Source organism: Asterias rubens, chromosome 12 (genome assembly GCF_902459465.1).
Source record: "Asterias rubens chromosome 12, eAstRub1.3, whole genome shotgun sequence".
NCBI lineage: Eukaryota > Metazoa > Echinodermata > Asteroidea > Forcipulatida > Asteriidae > Asterias > Asterias rubens.
Genome location: NC_047073.1, coordinates 3,175,362 through 3,191,556, shown reverse-complemented (window position 1 = coordinate 3,191,556; position 16,195 = coordinate 3,175,362). Strand labels below are relative to the sequence as shown.

General features: G+C 38.3%; 1 protein-coding gene across 2 annotated transcripts in view; it reads left to right on the top strand.

Moving 5' to 3' along the window:
* The window catches only part of LOC117297347 (dynein heavy chain 2, axonemal-like), an 85,598-nt gene that overhangs the window by 37,261 nt on the left and 32,142 nt on the right, over positions 1 to 16,195 (top strand). For both annotated transcript variants that reach the window (XM_033780327.1, XM_033780326.1), the window contains exons 40-55: positions 1,019 to 1,155; positions 2,031 to 2,171; positions 2,958 to 3,116; positions 3,913 to 4,157; positions 4,986 to 5,242; positions 6,377 to 6,543; positions 7,198 to 7,302; positions 7,936 to 8,210; positions 8,337 to 8,467; positions 9,945 to 10,100; positions 10,362 to 10,529; positions 12,026 to 12,186; positions 13,238 to 13,377; positions 14,019 to 14,151; positions 14,592 to 14,731; positions 15,430 to 15,640. In XM_033780327.1, coding sequence (XP_033636218.1) covers positions 1,019 to 1,155; positions 2,031 to 2,171; positions 2,958 to 3,116; positions 3,913 to 4,157; positions 4,986 to 5,242; positions 6,377 to 6,543; positions 7,198 to 7,302; positions 7,936 to 8,210; positions 8,337 to 8,467; positions 9,945 to 10,100; positions 10,362 to 10,529; positions 12,026 to 12,186; positions 13,238 to 13,377; positions 14,019 to 14,151; positions 14,592 to 14,731; positions 15,430 to 15,640 — 2,726 coding nt within the window. The remainder of the gene's footprint in view (positions 1 to 1,018; positions 1,156 to 2,030; positions 2,172 to 2,957; positions 3,117 to 3,912; positions 4,158 to 4,985; positions 5,243 to 6,376; positions 6,544 to 7,197; positions 7,303 to 7,935; positions 8,211 to 8,336; positions 8,468 to 9,944; positions 10,101 to 10,361; positions 10,530 to 12,025; positions 12,187 to 13,237; positions 13,378 to 14,018; positions 14,152 to 14,591; positions 14,732 to 15,429; positions 15,641 to 16,195) is intronic.

Here is a 16,195-nt window from a genome sequence, read left to right as displayed (position 1 = left end):
CTCAGGAAAGTAGTGAGCGTACAGTGCTAACATACATCGGACACTATTGCTACATGTAACTATTAGTCTTCAACATTAAGTTTAGAAGTTAGCTACCTGGTGACTGAATAATAACAAGATTATTATTTTTTATTTATTTTTTTACCCATACACCAACGTATGTTAGCATTGTACGCTCGGTACTTTCCCAAGTCCTGTGAAAAATATCACAGGCGTAATACTCAGGAAAGTAGTGAGCGTACAGTGCTAACATACATCGGTGTATGGGTAAAAAATAATAATATTATTTAAAAAACAAAAAGCAAACTCTTTTAATTTTGTGTGATTTTGATAATGATTATAAATTGTTGAATATTCATTAATTGATGCTATTTCATGTTTGTTTTTCTCTTTTCTCTGACATGTTAATTGTTTATTCCAAATGGCTTGTTCAGATTAGAAAATGAATGTTTGTATTCATTATTCATGTTGTAAATGTTCCGTCTGGTCTATTTGGTTTTTACCTTTCAGTTTTTGGCGAGGTGCCTAGTGGATGTAATTGACCTCCAAATTCTGTTTAAATGCAAAAGTTTTACCATTAGTCTTCAACATTTATGTTTTGAGATGTTATGTGGAATCTCTACTACTTCTTTTTACAGAAACGGTGTTAAAATTAATATTCTTTATCCCCGATGCGAATTTAACATCTCTTATTATCGTTTTGCGGTACCCACTGCCGAAACATAGGATTTGAAATGCCTCTAGCTACCGGGCAACCTCGGTCTCCAGCCCAGAGTTAAGATGATTGAGGAGACACTATCAGTCTTAGTGTATCTGTTTGAAACAAATCTTGCAGCTCTGCGTTGGACTGCCTCAAGTTGGGTTACATTATAGTTTTTGTGTGTGTGGCGCAGAACAACAAAATACACAAGACATCAAGTTTTCAACCCAGGTTTAGTTCCAGGTCAACCAGCCTGGGACCTCCAAAGCCCCTGGTTGGATATTATTTGTACTTATTTGTTATATTTTCTATGTATAGATGAGAAACCAGATGAGAAGTGGTTGATGTTTGATGCACCCGTGGACACCCTGTGGATCGAGAGTATGAATTCTGTCATGGATGACAATAAAGTCCTTACACTCATCAATGGTGAACGTATTGCCATGCCGGATCAGGTAGACTATCAACATTTTTTATCAAATTAGAGACACTGGACACTATTGGTAACTGTCAAAGACTAGTCTTCTCACTTGGTGTATCTCAAAATATACAAAAAATAACAAACCTGTGAAAATTTGAGCTAAATCGGTCGTCGAAGTTGCAAGATAATAACGAAAGAAAAAACACCCTTGTCACACGAAGTTGGTGCTTTCAGGTGCTTGATTTCGAGACCTCAAATTCTAAATCTGAGGTCTCGAAATCAAATTCGTTGAAATTACTTCTTTCTCGAAACAATTTCCCTTGTGGTTTATTGCTTGACATTTTAAATTTACATCTAAAACATGTTGATGACATGGGAAGGATTTTTGGTGTTGCAAAATGTTGATTAACTATCTTGATGTTTTGTTTTTGCTGGATTTCTTTTCCATTGATTAAATAGACAATAGATGTTATCTTCAAGTACGCGCTAATCCTCCAATCAGATTCGCAGAATGGAGTGGTGATAAAAACCTATATTGCACGGCTAATATCACTACCATGCGTACTGTGTGTTCTATGTCACGCGCCAAATTTGCTTGAAGATAAATACGTTATCGATCGCGCGCTCGTGGAAATACAGAAAAATATAGCGCGTCTGCGTCCCATATCCAACTCGACCTTCGGCCTCGTTGGATATTTTGCTTGAAGATAAATACGTTATCACACGCGCGCTCGTGGAAATACGGAAAAATATAGCGCGTCTGCGTCCCATATCCAACTCGACCTTCGGCCTCGTTGGATATGGGACGCAGAAGCGCTATATTTTTCCGTATTCCACTCGCTTGTGTGATAACTTATATTATTTATAACTGACAAAGTTTTAACAAATGACTATTTTGACACATCATAGGTGACGCTGTTGTTTGAGACAGAAAACCTTGCGGTAGCCTCACCAGCCACAGTTAGTCGTTGTGGAATGGTCTATATGGACTATGCTGATACTGGCTGGCAACCATATGTCACATCTTGGCTGCAAAGTCGAACTGATAAGGTTAGAAATTTAATGAAAGTTCTTTAAAGAAATACTTTGTTTAGTCATATTTTAGATAGCAAGTTACTGTTTTATTTTGTTAGGCAAAACGCTATGTTTATCAAATTTTGTAAAATAAAGAATGACTTTCAGACCTTGATGTAATGCATTTTGGGCTTTTGCCATGCATTTTTTTGTAAATTCAGATGAAATATGCCTTGGGCTGCAAGTTTTGAATGTTTTTTAATAAGCCAAAAAAAAAATATTTGTTTGATTGAAACGCCTTTTTATCAAAGGGAAGGTACACGTTTGGCAATTGTCAAAGACCAGTCTTCTCACTTGGTGTATCCCATCATAACCATAAAATAATAAGCCTGTGAAAATGTGGGCTCAATTGGTCATCGAAGTTGCGAGGAAATTATGAAAGAAAAAACACCCTTGTTGGACGAAATTGTGTGCTTTCAGACAAGAATAAAAGACTTCTAGCTAGAAGAGAAGTCTTTAATTATTTGAGTGAGAAATTACCTCTTTCTCGAAAAATTAGTTACTTCAGAGGGAGTCATTTCCCACAGTGTTTTATACTATCAACAGCTCCCCGACGCTTGTTACCAATCAGTTTTTCAGTTAATATTTGTTTTGAGTAGCTACCAAACGTGTACCATCCCTGTAAAGGCTAGTGGAAGTGAGTATTTTTGTAGTCAACAAAATAAATGCTTACCGATTAAGTTTAGTTGATACGATGTGGTTGGTGTGACTTACAATTCTTATAATAATGACTGTCCCTAACATGTTTTGTCTTCCAAGCAGCAATCACAAGACATTCTGCAGAGGCTTTTTGACAAATATTTTGTCAAAATTCAAGACTTCAAACACCACAACTGCAGTGAACTGGTACCCATTTCTGAACTTAATGGGGTCACTTCTCTCTGCAAGCTGTTTACTGCTTTTGGTACTGAGCAGAATGGGGTAAGTGGCATAAAGTTATTAGGTTATAAATGTAAATGATTGATTTTGTTGTATGTTCTTTGCTGGATTTAATTGCCAAAAACATTTAGGCCTAAAAGAAATTAGGACAAAATAAGCATTTAAGACATGCCTGTCATGTAAGTCAATTATTTAAGCACACCGAGTTGACATGAATTCAATTCAATAATCCAATTTATAAACCCTTCAAGAAAAAATTACAAAATTAACTTAAAATAATGTAAAAAAAGCCATTCAAGTTTACAAAAAGTTAAAGACCTGCTTGAACGAAAATGTCAAGTATTGAACTTTGATGAATTTCATTTAAAATGTTTTCAATGAGTAAGGAAATTGAGTCATATGATTATAAATAGATTTGTATTGTGTAAAAAAACAATCAGCATCTCCATGCAGACACTTAATTTCTGTTTTTACAATTTTTAATTCTCGCATGCAATTTATAAGTTTAGACTTAATTGACTGAATTCTTGATTGATGTACATGTATGTTAATACGTAGGTGAACCTCTTAGACTAACTTGACTAAATTCTTGATTGATGTATGTTAATATGTAGGTGAACCTCTTAGACTAACTTGACTAAATTCTTGATTGATGTATGTTAATACGTAGGTGAATCCCTTAGACTAACTTGACTAAATTCTTGATTGATGTATGTTAATACGTAGGTGAACCTCTTAGACTTACTTGACTAAATTCCTGGTTGATGTTTGTTAATACGTAGGTGAACCTCTTAGACTAACTTGACTAAATTCTTGATTGATGTCTGTTAATACGTAGGTGAACCCCTCAGATAAGGAAAACTATGAACGCATGATAGAGCTGTGGTTCCTCTTCTGCCTTATATGGTCGGTCTGTTCAGCCGTGGATGAAGATGGACGTAAGAAACTAGACAACTACATCCGGGAAATTGAAGGTACCTTCCCCAACAAAGACACTGTGTATGAATACTACGTGGATCCCAAGAACAAGAACTGGGCCCATTGGGAAGATAAGCTCAGGAGTGGCTGGAGGTACCCTGCTACGTAAGTATTATCCCAGGTCGAAATTCCAGTTGAACCTAGTTAAACTGGGTTTAACTGGAACTAGTTGAAACCAGTTGATAAACTAGTTAAACACAGTTAAAACCAGTTGGTTTAATATGGAAAATGGACAGAAACCAACTAGTTTATAATTTCAACCTAGTTGAACACAGTTAAACCTAGTCCAAACCAGTTGGTTAATATGAAAAATGGACGAGTTTGGTCACTTTCCAGTTGAACCAGTTGACCCCAGTTAACTTGGTTCAACTGGAATTTTGACCTGGGATGCGACTATTTTTTGGAAGTGACGTGACGGAGCGATTAAGAGCACCCAACTCTGGTGTTTCTGATCAGCAGAGTGTGGGTTTCGAATCCCCAGCCGTGGCACTTGTGTCCTTAAGAAAGACACTCAACTATTGCTTCGTCCTTCTGATGGGACGTAAAGCCGTTGGTCCCGTGTATTGTGAAATGCCGAAAACAACCCAGTGCAATTATCAAAAAGAGAAGGGGTTCGCCCCAGTGTTCCTGGCTGCTGTGTGTGCCGTAGCACCTTGTAAACCCTTATAAGGTGCTACATAATTCATCACTGCAATAACCTATCTTTCTGAAAGTTTGTACATCCTCAGCTCCTTGAGTACCTTGTTTGGTATGTACGTGCGCTATATAAGACTTTGATATTATGGATATTATTATTTAAAATACTTTTGTTGGTTTAATGCGTACATGATGTTTTTGACAAGTGTCTGTTTTGTTTTGTTTTGAAATGAACTTTCCAGCTACGGAACAAGTTTTAACAAATTCAGAATGTTTGCTTTGTGTCTTATTTTATAGTGCCCCTTTCTACAAGATAATGGTACCTACAGTGGACACAGTGCGCTACAACTTCCTCGTTAGTGCATTGATGAGCACAGTCCAGCCCGTACTCCTAGTCGGTCCAGTAGGAACTGGTAAAACGTCTATTGCTCAGAGTGTATGCAGTAAGCTAGACACATCCAAGTACAGTGTGCTGACAATCAACATGTCTGCACAGACTTCATCTAATAATGTGCAGGAGATCATAGAGAGTAAAGTGGAGAAAAGAACCAAAGGTTTGGCGACAACAAGTGCTCCTTTTTTTAATAATTTAAAGTGTTCGGTACAGTTTGCCCATTCTTTTAGGTCCACAAGACTTGCCTAGTTCCCTGTATAATAATAATAATAATAATAATAATAATAATAATAATAATAACCTGTTTTTATATAGCCCTTTTCACACCCACCCGGAGGGCGTCCCAAAGCGCTTCACATTATTACCCCTGGTCACTGAGCCTTAAACCACTCCTTAAACCATCTCAGCTCTCTGGTGGTGGGTATGCAGCCTTGTGCAACATTAATATGCGCTACTCGGCTAAATCAATCACAAGAACCATCTCTGCCCTCACAGGTACCCATTTACCCCTGGGTAGAGAGAAGCAAGTAGTAAAAGGGTAGCTGCAATGCTTTTTTTTAACATTAGTTTAAACAAATTAAACAGGACTTTTTAAACCTAACATATTTTTTAGTATTTTTTATTAAATGCGCAAGTATTTTAAAAACGGTTTCAAAAAGATTAGGGGAACCTGCCCCGCCCCTAAAAGGGAGCCTTCATCTGCATAAACGTGACGTCATGTCGGTAACCCGAGCTGTACAACCTTGTGCATAGTACATGTACACACGTGTGCAGTGTGTGGCCTGGTACCTAGGCGCGTGTAGTTAGGGACCAGACTTTTTTGTCGATGATTTTGTTTGTATTCCCAACATGACGTCGGTGGTGGGGGGGGGGGGGGGCGGGGCGGTGTCAATCCACAAAACTTATTCGCTAAGTACACAAGTTAGATATATCGGGAATAAACAAAACACATTTTATTGATGTTCAAAACATATTCCAGAAGTGAATGACAGCAAAATTAATTGTTTTATTTGAATTCACTGCAGCATCCCTTTAAGTGTCTTGCTCAGAGACATAAGTGTCACGACCGGGATTCGAACCCACACTCTGCTGAACAGGAGCACCAGAGCTTGAGTTCGATGCTCTTATCCGCTCGGCCACATGGATACGCCCACACGGCTTCAAAACCTTAGTGCGTGTATAACGGGATGTTAGCGCTCTAGTCAATATAAATAGCTCTATGGTTCTGCCTCTCAGTTATTTTGACTCCATAATGGTTCTTTCATTTATTTGTCATTGCTTTTTTTTTCCCAAGGTGTCTATGTTCCGGTTGGTGGCAAAAAGTTGTTGACTCTTATGGACGACTTCAACATGCCCGCTAAGGACACGTTTGGCTCCCAACCACCATTGGAGCTCATTAAGCTGTGGATTGACTATGGTTTTTGGTATGATCGACTCAAACAAACCACTAAGCACATTAAGGTAACAATCATTTAATGACAGTTTATCATTGCTTATTTTTAACATATGTTATACTTATCAATATAAACCACAAGGGAAACTGACTGGGTAAATTTGTAAATGATTTTTGGCGTTGAACAAAGAATTGACTAGAGTGGGATTCGAACCAACGACCTCCGGATTAACGTGCCGGCGCTCTACCAACTGAACGAGCTATCTAGCCCTATATTGGCGGTGTCCCTGTTTTGTCAATATCTTTGTTCGGGGGTGCCAGTCAGAAGCCATACAACCGTTAACTGCCGTGTAGCCAGGGATCACACCCAAATTACGATACAACCTTATACTTGTTAGACTAGTAAGCTAAAGACTCCTATTTTATCTATCAATCCACAAGGATAACTGACTTGGTAAAAATTCTCTTTTCTTCTCTCTTATTCATCTACTAAATGAACGTGTGTTAATTTATGTTTGGTCGCATTCTCGCTTTTCTTTTGTGTGTTTGATGAAAGTATTGTGCGTTTGGAAAAACTACCATCCTTCCATACACATTGAGATGGACCAGAAATATAATTAATCTGTTTTGTTGCTATTGTTCGTGGTTGTCGTGCTTCTTTCCCCCTTTCTTCAAACTCACAGAGTCAATAATATGCAGCTTATAATTGTTACATGTAACAGGACATGCAGTTGCTGGCAGCCATGGGTCCACCAGGTGGAGGTAGAATGGTGATTTCTCCTCGACTTCAAAGTAGATTCAATCTCATCAATATGACCTTCCCGAGTGTAAGTTTTACTTGATGTTACTATCAATACCTACCTCAGACTCGGATAACATGGAACCGTTTCCTTTATTAAAGTATTCCTTTTACATCATTTTGTACATGTATCTACAATCCTGAATACTGTAATGGTTTGTGTCAGCTAAAACTTAAGAATTTGACTTTGTCATGCATATTTTTGCTAATTAAAGGCACTGTACACGTTTGGTAACTGTCAAAGACCAGTGTTCTCACTTGGTGTATCCCATCATAAGCATAAAATAGCAAGCCTGTGAAAATTTGGGCTCAATCGGTCATCGAAGTGGCGAGAAAATGATGAAAGAAAAAAACACCCTTGTTGGACGAATTTTTGTGCTTTCAGATAGGAATAAAAGAAGTCTGTTATTATTTTAGTGAGAAATTACCTCTTTCTCGTAAACTACGTTACTTCAGAAGGAGTCGTTTCCCACAATGTTGTATACTATCAACAGCTCTCAGTCAGTCAGTTTTTAAGTTAATATTTGTTTGGAGTAATTACCAAATGTGTACCTTCCCTTTAAAGATTTCACAGCATGCACCTCCCAAGAAACTTGGGCAGTTTAATGTACTCGGTAGCAGCTTTCATTAATTGTTTGAATTTGGTTTATGCTTGCAACAGGATTCCCAAATAAAGCGCATTTTTGGCACCATGATCAACCAGAAACTGCAAGATTTTGAAGAGGATGTCAAGCCGGTTGGTGATATAATGACACAAGCTACACTGGAAATCTACCAAGCCATTGTACAGCGCTTTCTACCTACTCCAGCCAAGATTCACTACTTGTTTAATCTTCGGGATATTTCTAAAGTATTCCAGGGTCTGTTAAGAGCACACAAGGACTTTCATGACACCAAGGGAAGCATAACACGGTTATGGATTCATGAATGCTTCAGGTAAACTTGTTATGCAGCTAACATTTTGAATAGGTATGAAGTATCTTTTGCAGGTCTTTTTTTTTGGTTGTTGATAATTTTCTAAACTAAGACTAAAAAGTAGTTTGATGTTGGCTTTGATTACAGGGTTTTCTCTGACCGTCTGGTCAACGATACAGACAGTGAGGCTTTTGTGAACATCTTGAGTGATAAGCTTGGTAACCTGTTCGAGCAGACTTTCCACAATATCTGCCCAAATAAGCAACCACCAATCTTTGGTAAGTATTTTTGTGTTGATATCTTAATAGTTTCTCATTTATCTTTCTGTGCCTACATGTACATTTTCCTCCTCTAATTTTTTTCTTCTTTTTTTTCTCTTGATTGGAGTTATACGACTCCGTTTATTCACACTCACAAATATCTCATCATTCACAAACAAAACACTCCAAAACTTATTTGCAAATTAAAGGAATGAAAGTAATTAATATATACAAGGACTAGGTTGCCTAGAGATATATACAAAACAAATTAGAGTCATTAATTAGGTGTGATAGAAGTACACAAAAAAATCCAGATTGAGTATGTACAATTGAAACGAAAATTAATAGTTGAATTCCATTTGATTGTCCTTATTAATAAAGCACAAGGTATTATTTCTAGCGTAAACGTACACAAATTTGTCACCATCCATTCGTTACTTTCCTAAAGTGAGAAAGTGCTTGACAGTACGTTTGAACTGTAAAATAATTTTCCTCCTCTAATTAGTCAAATGCACCCAGGATCACCTTAATACCCCGTTCACACAGCCCTACGTCCTTACGAAGACCATGCCGATCACCCCCATCTCAAAAATGTATCAAGTCGGGACACAATCACCGTCAAAATCAAGCAATAGTGCAAATTTATAAATACCGCGGGACAGTTTTTCCATTTTGATTGGTTGAGAGGATATCACGTGGGGGTGTTTAAACCGATGATATAACCAAAACCAGAAGTGTTAACACATGGGCGTGACACGCGAGCTTGCACCTGTGCTTATAACAGTTTATTCATTCCTATTGGTCAAGAGCAACGGCTGGAACAGTTGTGCCACATCACAAAGTTTTTACCAGAGGGCCTTACCATTTCATAGCTGGAGGGGTAATTAACACTTTTAACAAAAGGGCATTTATGAATGGGAATAAAAGAGTAGTGACTCGTTCTTAAACGGCCGTTTAAAACCTTGCAGGGTCGTGCCGATTTTAACCAGCCGTGTAAGAACTCAAAGCTACTCTTTTACTACCTTAGTGATGACTTCTTTTGACCTGGCTCCCTTTTAAACAAAAGTTCATATATTTTCAATGTGATTTTGGGGGGCTTTATTGTTACACTCCCATTGGAAATTTTGTTTCGATAGTTTTTTTTTACATACTTTTTACAAAACCTTAAGAAAAGTTAATGAGAAACTTATGTAAAGCAACCTGTGACCCTAGATTTGATACATATTTCACAAAGGTAGTCCTAACTTAGGACTAGTCCTTGGCAATGCTAAGAGATAGGACTAGTCCTAACTTAGGACTAGTCCTAGGCAATGCTAAGAGATAGGACTAGTCCTAACTTAGGACTAGTCCTAGGCAATGCTAAGAGATAGGACTAGTCCTAACTTAGGACTAGTCCTAGGCAATGCTAAGAGATAGGACTACCTTTGTGAAATCCACATGTGACCAACATGTGACGCTATATTTGATACATATTTTTACATTGGTCGATCAACAGGTGACTTCATCTCACAGGCAGAAGTACCGATATATGAAGACCTTCAGGAGTTCACATCTCTGAAAAGGTTCATGGAAGACGCTTTGGATGATTACAACAGCACCCCGGGTGTAATCTCTATGGATCTTGTTCTCTTCAGAGACGCTATTGAGCATGGTAAAGTGGGACATTCTCTAATGTGTTATATAATGCCGCCGATTTCACAAAACTCTTCCTAACTTAAGACTAATCTAAGGACTTAGGACGAGTCCCAACCCTGCACTGTAGCATGCAGACCTTAAGATTAATCCTAAGTTAAGACGAGTTACTCGTCCTAACTCGAGATAAGACGAGTCCTAACTCTTTGTGAAATCGACCCATGCTTATTCAGAATAAATCAATAAATTGTTTGACCAGTGTTTGACCTATTTGTTTCAGTATCTCGAATCATACGTGTGATTGGCCAGCCTAGAGGAAACATGCTACTCGTGGGTATCGGTGGCAGTGGTCGTCAATCACTAACACGTCTTGCTGCATCCATCTGTGATTATACAACATTCCAGATTGAAGTCACCCGTATATACAGGAAAATGGAGTTTAGAGATGGTAAGTTTAACAAGGAGAGCTGATAATTGTTTGCAAATGTTGTGTTGTTCACATTCACAGTGTTGTATTGTTCACAGTGAACAAGTGTCAATTTGGTTTTTGAAATTTCGCATTCAGGAATATTCCATTGCAGCAGTGATGACCGCTACTAAAAAGTAGGGGGCCGGACTGGCGAGCATGTCTTGAAAAATCATTCGTTTTCTGCAACCTACACCGTTACTTTTTTTGTGTTTTATATGTTCCCTGTTTTTTGCTTTACCAGGAGGCAAGTTACATGGGTGATACCCAAGCCTACATTCGTATGGACTGTAAAGGGGTAACCCTGTTTCAGCCCTAGGAGTAGGTGGCAACGGCCTCTGGAAAATATAATTGTAGCCCACACCTTGAAGTGGCCTTCAGGCCTTGTGTGTCAGGCGACTTGCATAAAAAAAACATCGTCTGACGGGTTTTGGGCCTGGGTTTCCCTTATGTAAAACTGACTCTTCTTCCAGTTGTGAAATCCCTTTGTCACAAAAGCTGAGTAAGATTTTGCTGAGAAGCAATAGCACACTAGTGGCAAAGTACCCCACCTATGCTCTGATCGAAATGAAGCCATGGCAAGTCAATGAACCACTTGTGCTGAAACTTTAACTTGTGGTTCTGGAGTGTTTGAACTGGGATGCTACTTACATCATCTGATCGATAATGTTTATTGGGGAGTTGTTCAGACCTCATTGTTTGAACATTCACCTTTTTCTTTCTCAATCTCGTCATCATCATCATTTTTAGAAAAGAATTGATAATATCCGTTTTGCTTCTTCGAAAAATCTTGTCATCACCCAAAACTTTTCCAATGGGCTTGACTACATTTTGTGCCTTGTGCGATTGTAACAAAATGTAACACATTGTGCATAAGCGCGCACACACAGGCTTATGCTTCGTGGAGGGATTGTGTACCGTACATTATTTCATACCCAAATGATGCATAACTTGAACGCTAACAAGGTATGTAAGCAGGATATTGTCGGGGCAGAGAAAGCTAAAATATGGGCCCTGAACGTGTCTGGAATTATCGCAGAGAGAAAAGTCACAACTTTTTGACAATTTAAGCCGTTTATTTCATTAGAAAGGTATTAATGGGTCCGTTAACAGCGCCAGCCACCAACCCGGTCATAACTACGCAGTGAAGACCAGGTCTGCCCACAGTTATTACCTAAGGCCTTAAAAAAAAATTGTTTGATTGCCCTATCCGGACCGACCGTAAAAGACCGTTTTACTTTCGAATTTTGATTTCATGAATATTTTATGCTTACAAAATGGTAGATTTGACACAAATATTTGTTTTCGGCGGACTACTTCCGGTCGACAATAATTATTCATATTTCTTTGGGGGGGGGGGGGGCCTAATTATAACACAGTAGTCTATTTCTTTGGGCGCACACTATAAATTGCATCTTGTTTAAAAAGAGGTTTTGAAACAAATTTTAACTCCTGTCTTAATTCTTTGTTATCCTTAGATTTGAAACGGCTGTATTACATGGCAGGCGTAGAAAACAAACCAACTCTGTTTCTGTTCAATGATACACAAGTGGTAGATGAGTCTTTCCTTGAGGACATCAACAACATCCTCAGTAGTGGAGAAGTACCCGCCCTGTATAAGCCAGAAGAGTTTGAAGAGGTCAGACCGTTTTCTTTGTCTTTAATGTGTTATGTAACGCATGTAAAAGAACCCAGTGCACATATCGAAAAGAGAAGGGGTTCGCCCCGGTGTTCCTGGTCCGATCGGCAGCAAATTGCGCCACAGCACCTTGTAAAACATTACATGGTGCTATCAGAATTAGGTCTCATAATTCAAAAACGTAGTCCCACATCTTGCAGGAAATACTGTATGTTACAGCACCAGGAGCGTCACTGAGTGACGGACATGTGGGCTATATAAGAAGCCACAATTATTATTATTATTATTATTATTATTAATAATGTTGTGACCCTTTGTGTTGGAGGAAACAGTTATCGTGGGTGACTTCATTGCCCTAGTGGGCAAGACCCTATGATTTCAATCCCATTAAAGGAACACGTTGCCTTGGATCGGTCGAGTTGGTCTTTAAAAAGCGTTTGTAACTGTTTGTTATAAAATACATATGGTTAGAAGGATGTTTTAAAAGTAGAATACAGTAATCCACACAAATTTGCCTCGAAATTGGGTGGTTTTCCTTTTACTTTACGAACTAACACAGTCGGCCATTTATGAGAGTCACAAATTTGACTCCCATAAATGGCCGACAGTGTTAGTCGACGAGGTAATAGGAACACCACGCAATTTCGAGTGATACTTGTGTGGATCATTATATTCTACTTTTAAAATATCTATCTATCTAACCATTATGCGATTCATAACAAACGGTTTCAAGCACTTTTCACAGACCAACTCGTCCAGTCCAAGGCAACGTGTTCCTTTAAAAACACTTTGCTTAGAGAACATTGGAAACAAAGTGCACCCTGTAGTATCATCTGCTATTGCTTCCACCATCATTACTGTTAATCTATTATACAATTCACAACCAAAGTTTGCCAACTTTTGGCCACATTTTTATTTCATTCAGATTCCAGATTTACTTCCATTCTTTCAAAACGGTGGATTCTGAGAAGTGAAAAGTGTTCACATCTGCCAGCAGCATCCCATTTGTAACCTCGGAGTCTTAAAGAACATGTTATTATTTTATTTGTAGGTACGCAATGCATTATCAGCAGATGCCAAGAAGGATGGAATTCATGAGTCGCCTGAGAATATGTTTTCTTATTTCATCGAGCGAGTACGCACGAATCTTCATGTTGTGTTATGTATGAGTCCAGTGGGTGATCCATTCAGGTAATGGTAGCATTAACTTGCCTCTAGGATTAATAGTTGTATCCATTTAAAGGAACACGTTGCCTTGGAATCGGTCGAGTTGGTCTTTGAAAAGCGTTTGTAACCGTTTGTTAGAAAATGCATATGGTTAGAAAGATGTTTAATACAATGATCCACACACATTTGCCTCCAAATTGCGTGGTTTTCAATTTTACAATTCTGGCAGCACAATTTTGTACTGGTGCAGGTGTGGATATTCAAACAGAGGATTTTATTGGTTGAAGGATTATTCCTTTGTATAATAATCATTTTGTTTTTTATTACATCATTATTTCAAGTATTTGTATTATCAGTATATACAAAAGTGTTTCAAGGAAGTTGATATCTGATTTTTTAAGAACTATAATCCTGACAAATTTTACGAGAAACGTCAAAATGGATAAATGCATTTGATAATTTTTTCAAACTAGTGTCTGTTTTTGGTATTGATGTCTTTCATTTACTCAACTGACCGTTACCCACACACTTTACCTCTTACTTTGTTAAGTTTTTGTTAAGATTTTAAAAAAATGTTTGGGATAAATATTGACAGATGCTAAACAGTTTTAGGACCACCCCAATGAAAATTAACAAAAAGCTTCTGTGATATGATTTTTTTTCAGGAACCGGATTCGCATGTACCCAGCCTTTGTGAATTGTACAACGATTGATTGGTTCACAGAATGGCCGAAAGATGCTCTCGTGGAAGTCGCTGAGAAATACCTGGAAACCATTGATGTTGGAGGCAATGAAGAGGTATTTAATCAAAACCATTGAAAGGTTTTTGGATACAGTTTAACTATTTGCTAGTCGCCCTTACATGCCTGCTTCTCGAACACAATGTAGCTGCGTCCTTCGCAATTCAGCTCGTAGCTGCGAGTAAGGATGATTAGCCCCCAAATTATTATTATTATTATAGCTTATGTTTTAACATGCTCAGTTGAAACTAAGAATCTTAAGCCCGGTTCATACTTCCTGCCAATGCAAATGCGAAGCGAATTTGACGTGAATTTGACGTCACAACCCTCCTTTCGCAGCGATATTCGCAAGTGAGTTGAGCGGAGTTCAACTGCTGTGAACTTTTCGTTGCGAATTTGTGAAGTCAACATTCGTATCGCATTCGCATTCGCAGGAAGACTGAACCGGGATTCACTAAAACTAACACATTAAGATCTAAACATTTGTGTCTTTTCCAGATGAAGAACAATATGGCTCAAATATTCTGCACAATGCACCGCTCTGTTGTAGAAAGCTCCCATAAGATGCTGTTTGAACTAAAGAGACATAACTATGTGACACCTACAAACTACCTTGAGCTTGTCACAGGATACAAAGTGTGAGTATACATAGTATTGGACACATGTTGTCTGCACGTCATCTAATCATTTGATCACATCCCTGTGGACACATGGTGAAAATAACTGTTTACAAGACTCAAAGATTTTAAACTCGCGCGTAATGACCCAAGAACTCCTTTATGTCTGTTTTAATTAATTCTGGAGGCCATTTAGTCTGTAATTGCATATTTTGAATGTTTTTATGGATTTAAGTAATAAATACCCAGTGTTTAAAATTTTATAAAAATTGAGTAAATTCCCTCAACCAACTAAAAAAAAGTGTTTATATAGTACGATCAGGGCATGTATTTCCAGGGGTTGAAATAGCATTTCACATTTTTGTGTTCACTTTTGTGGTCCTTTATTGTGTTTATTGACATAAATCCGCAATAATTTGTTTTCTTTAAATAACACATTTTCCATCTATATACATGTATAGGGTCACGAAAATAGACACTTACTGGGGGGTGACCCGTGTACTGGTTGTTTGATGACTCGGTTACTGTTTTTTTTGTTTTAACCATTGACAAATTTGCTTTTGTGCTTTAATGTTCTGAGGAATAATTTATGGTTAAACTGATCTTTATCTTCTTCTTTGACCAGATGTGGGTCATGGTCATCTAGGCAGTTTAACCTTTCCATCTCGTATTTCCTACAGTTTAACTTTTACTTGCCATTTTTCTTTTTTTTTTGACAGTCTACTCTATGAAAAGCGTAAGGAGCTTGGTGATGCTGCTAACAAATTAAAGAATGGCCTGTACAAAATTGATGATACTCGAGCGAAAGTAGAGGTGATGTCTGTTGAACTGGAAGAAGCCAAGACAAAAGTGGCTCAGTTTCAGAAGCAGTGTGAGGAATACCTCGTGATTATTGTACAGCAGAAGCGGGAGGCTGATGAACAACAGAAGGTACGGGAAACTAGTAAACACTTCAGAGACTGCAAGTAGTTGGATGAATCATTGAATGTATTACCTTATTTATTAGGTTTTCCTGACCAATGATGGCCTTTTGGACTCTAGGTGGCAGCAGACTTACCGGGTAAACCCATTGTCTTGGTTAAAGAGTGTGTGCTCGGAGCACCGAAGCTATGGAAACTTACCTGGTATAAAGTCTGCTGCCACCTAGCGTTCCAAAGTTTCCCATTGTCACAGTTTTGAAGTTTGGGCTAAGTACACCCTTCAACACTTTATGTACGGGGCCCAATTTCATGGCTCTGCTTACCGTAAGCACAAAATCGATGCTTACGGAAGCAGGGAATTCTGTGCTTACGACAAGCGTATTTCACAGGTTAGCGGCGAATTCAGAATTGCAGGATCGTGATGATCGTAAGCGTGGAATTCGGCGGTAAGCAGAGCCATGAACTTGGGACCTGGTGAAAGAGCCATCAAAATCACAAATGTCAATTTGAAAATGTCTTTATATTGGTGTCCAAAAACATTGGTATGAAAATAATCTTGCACAGG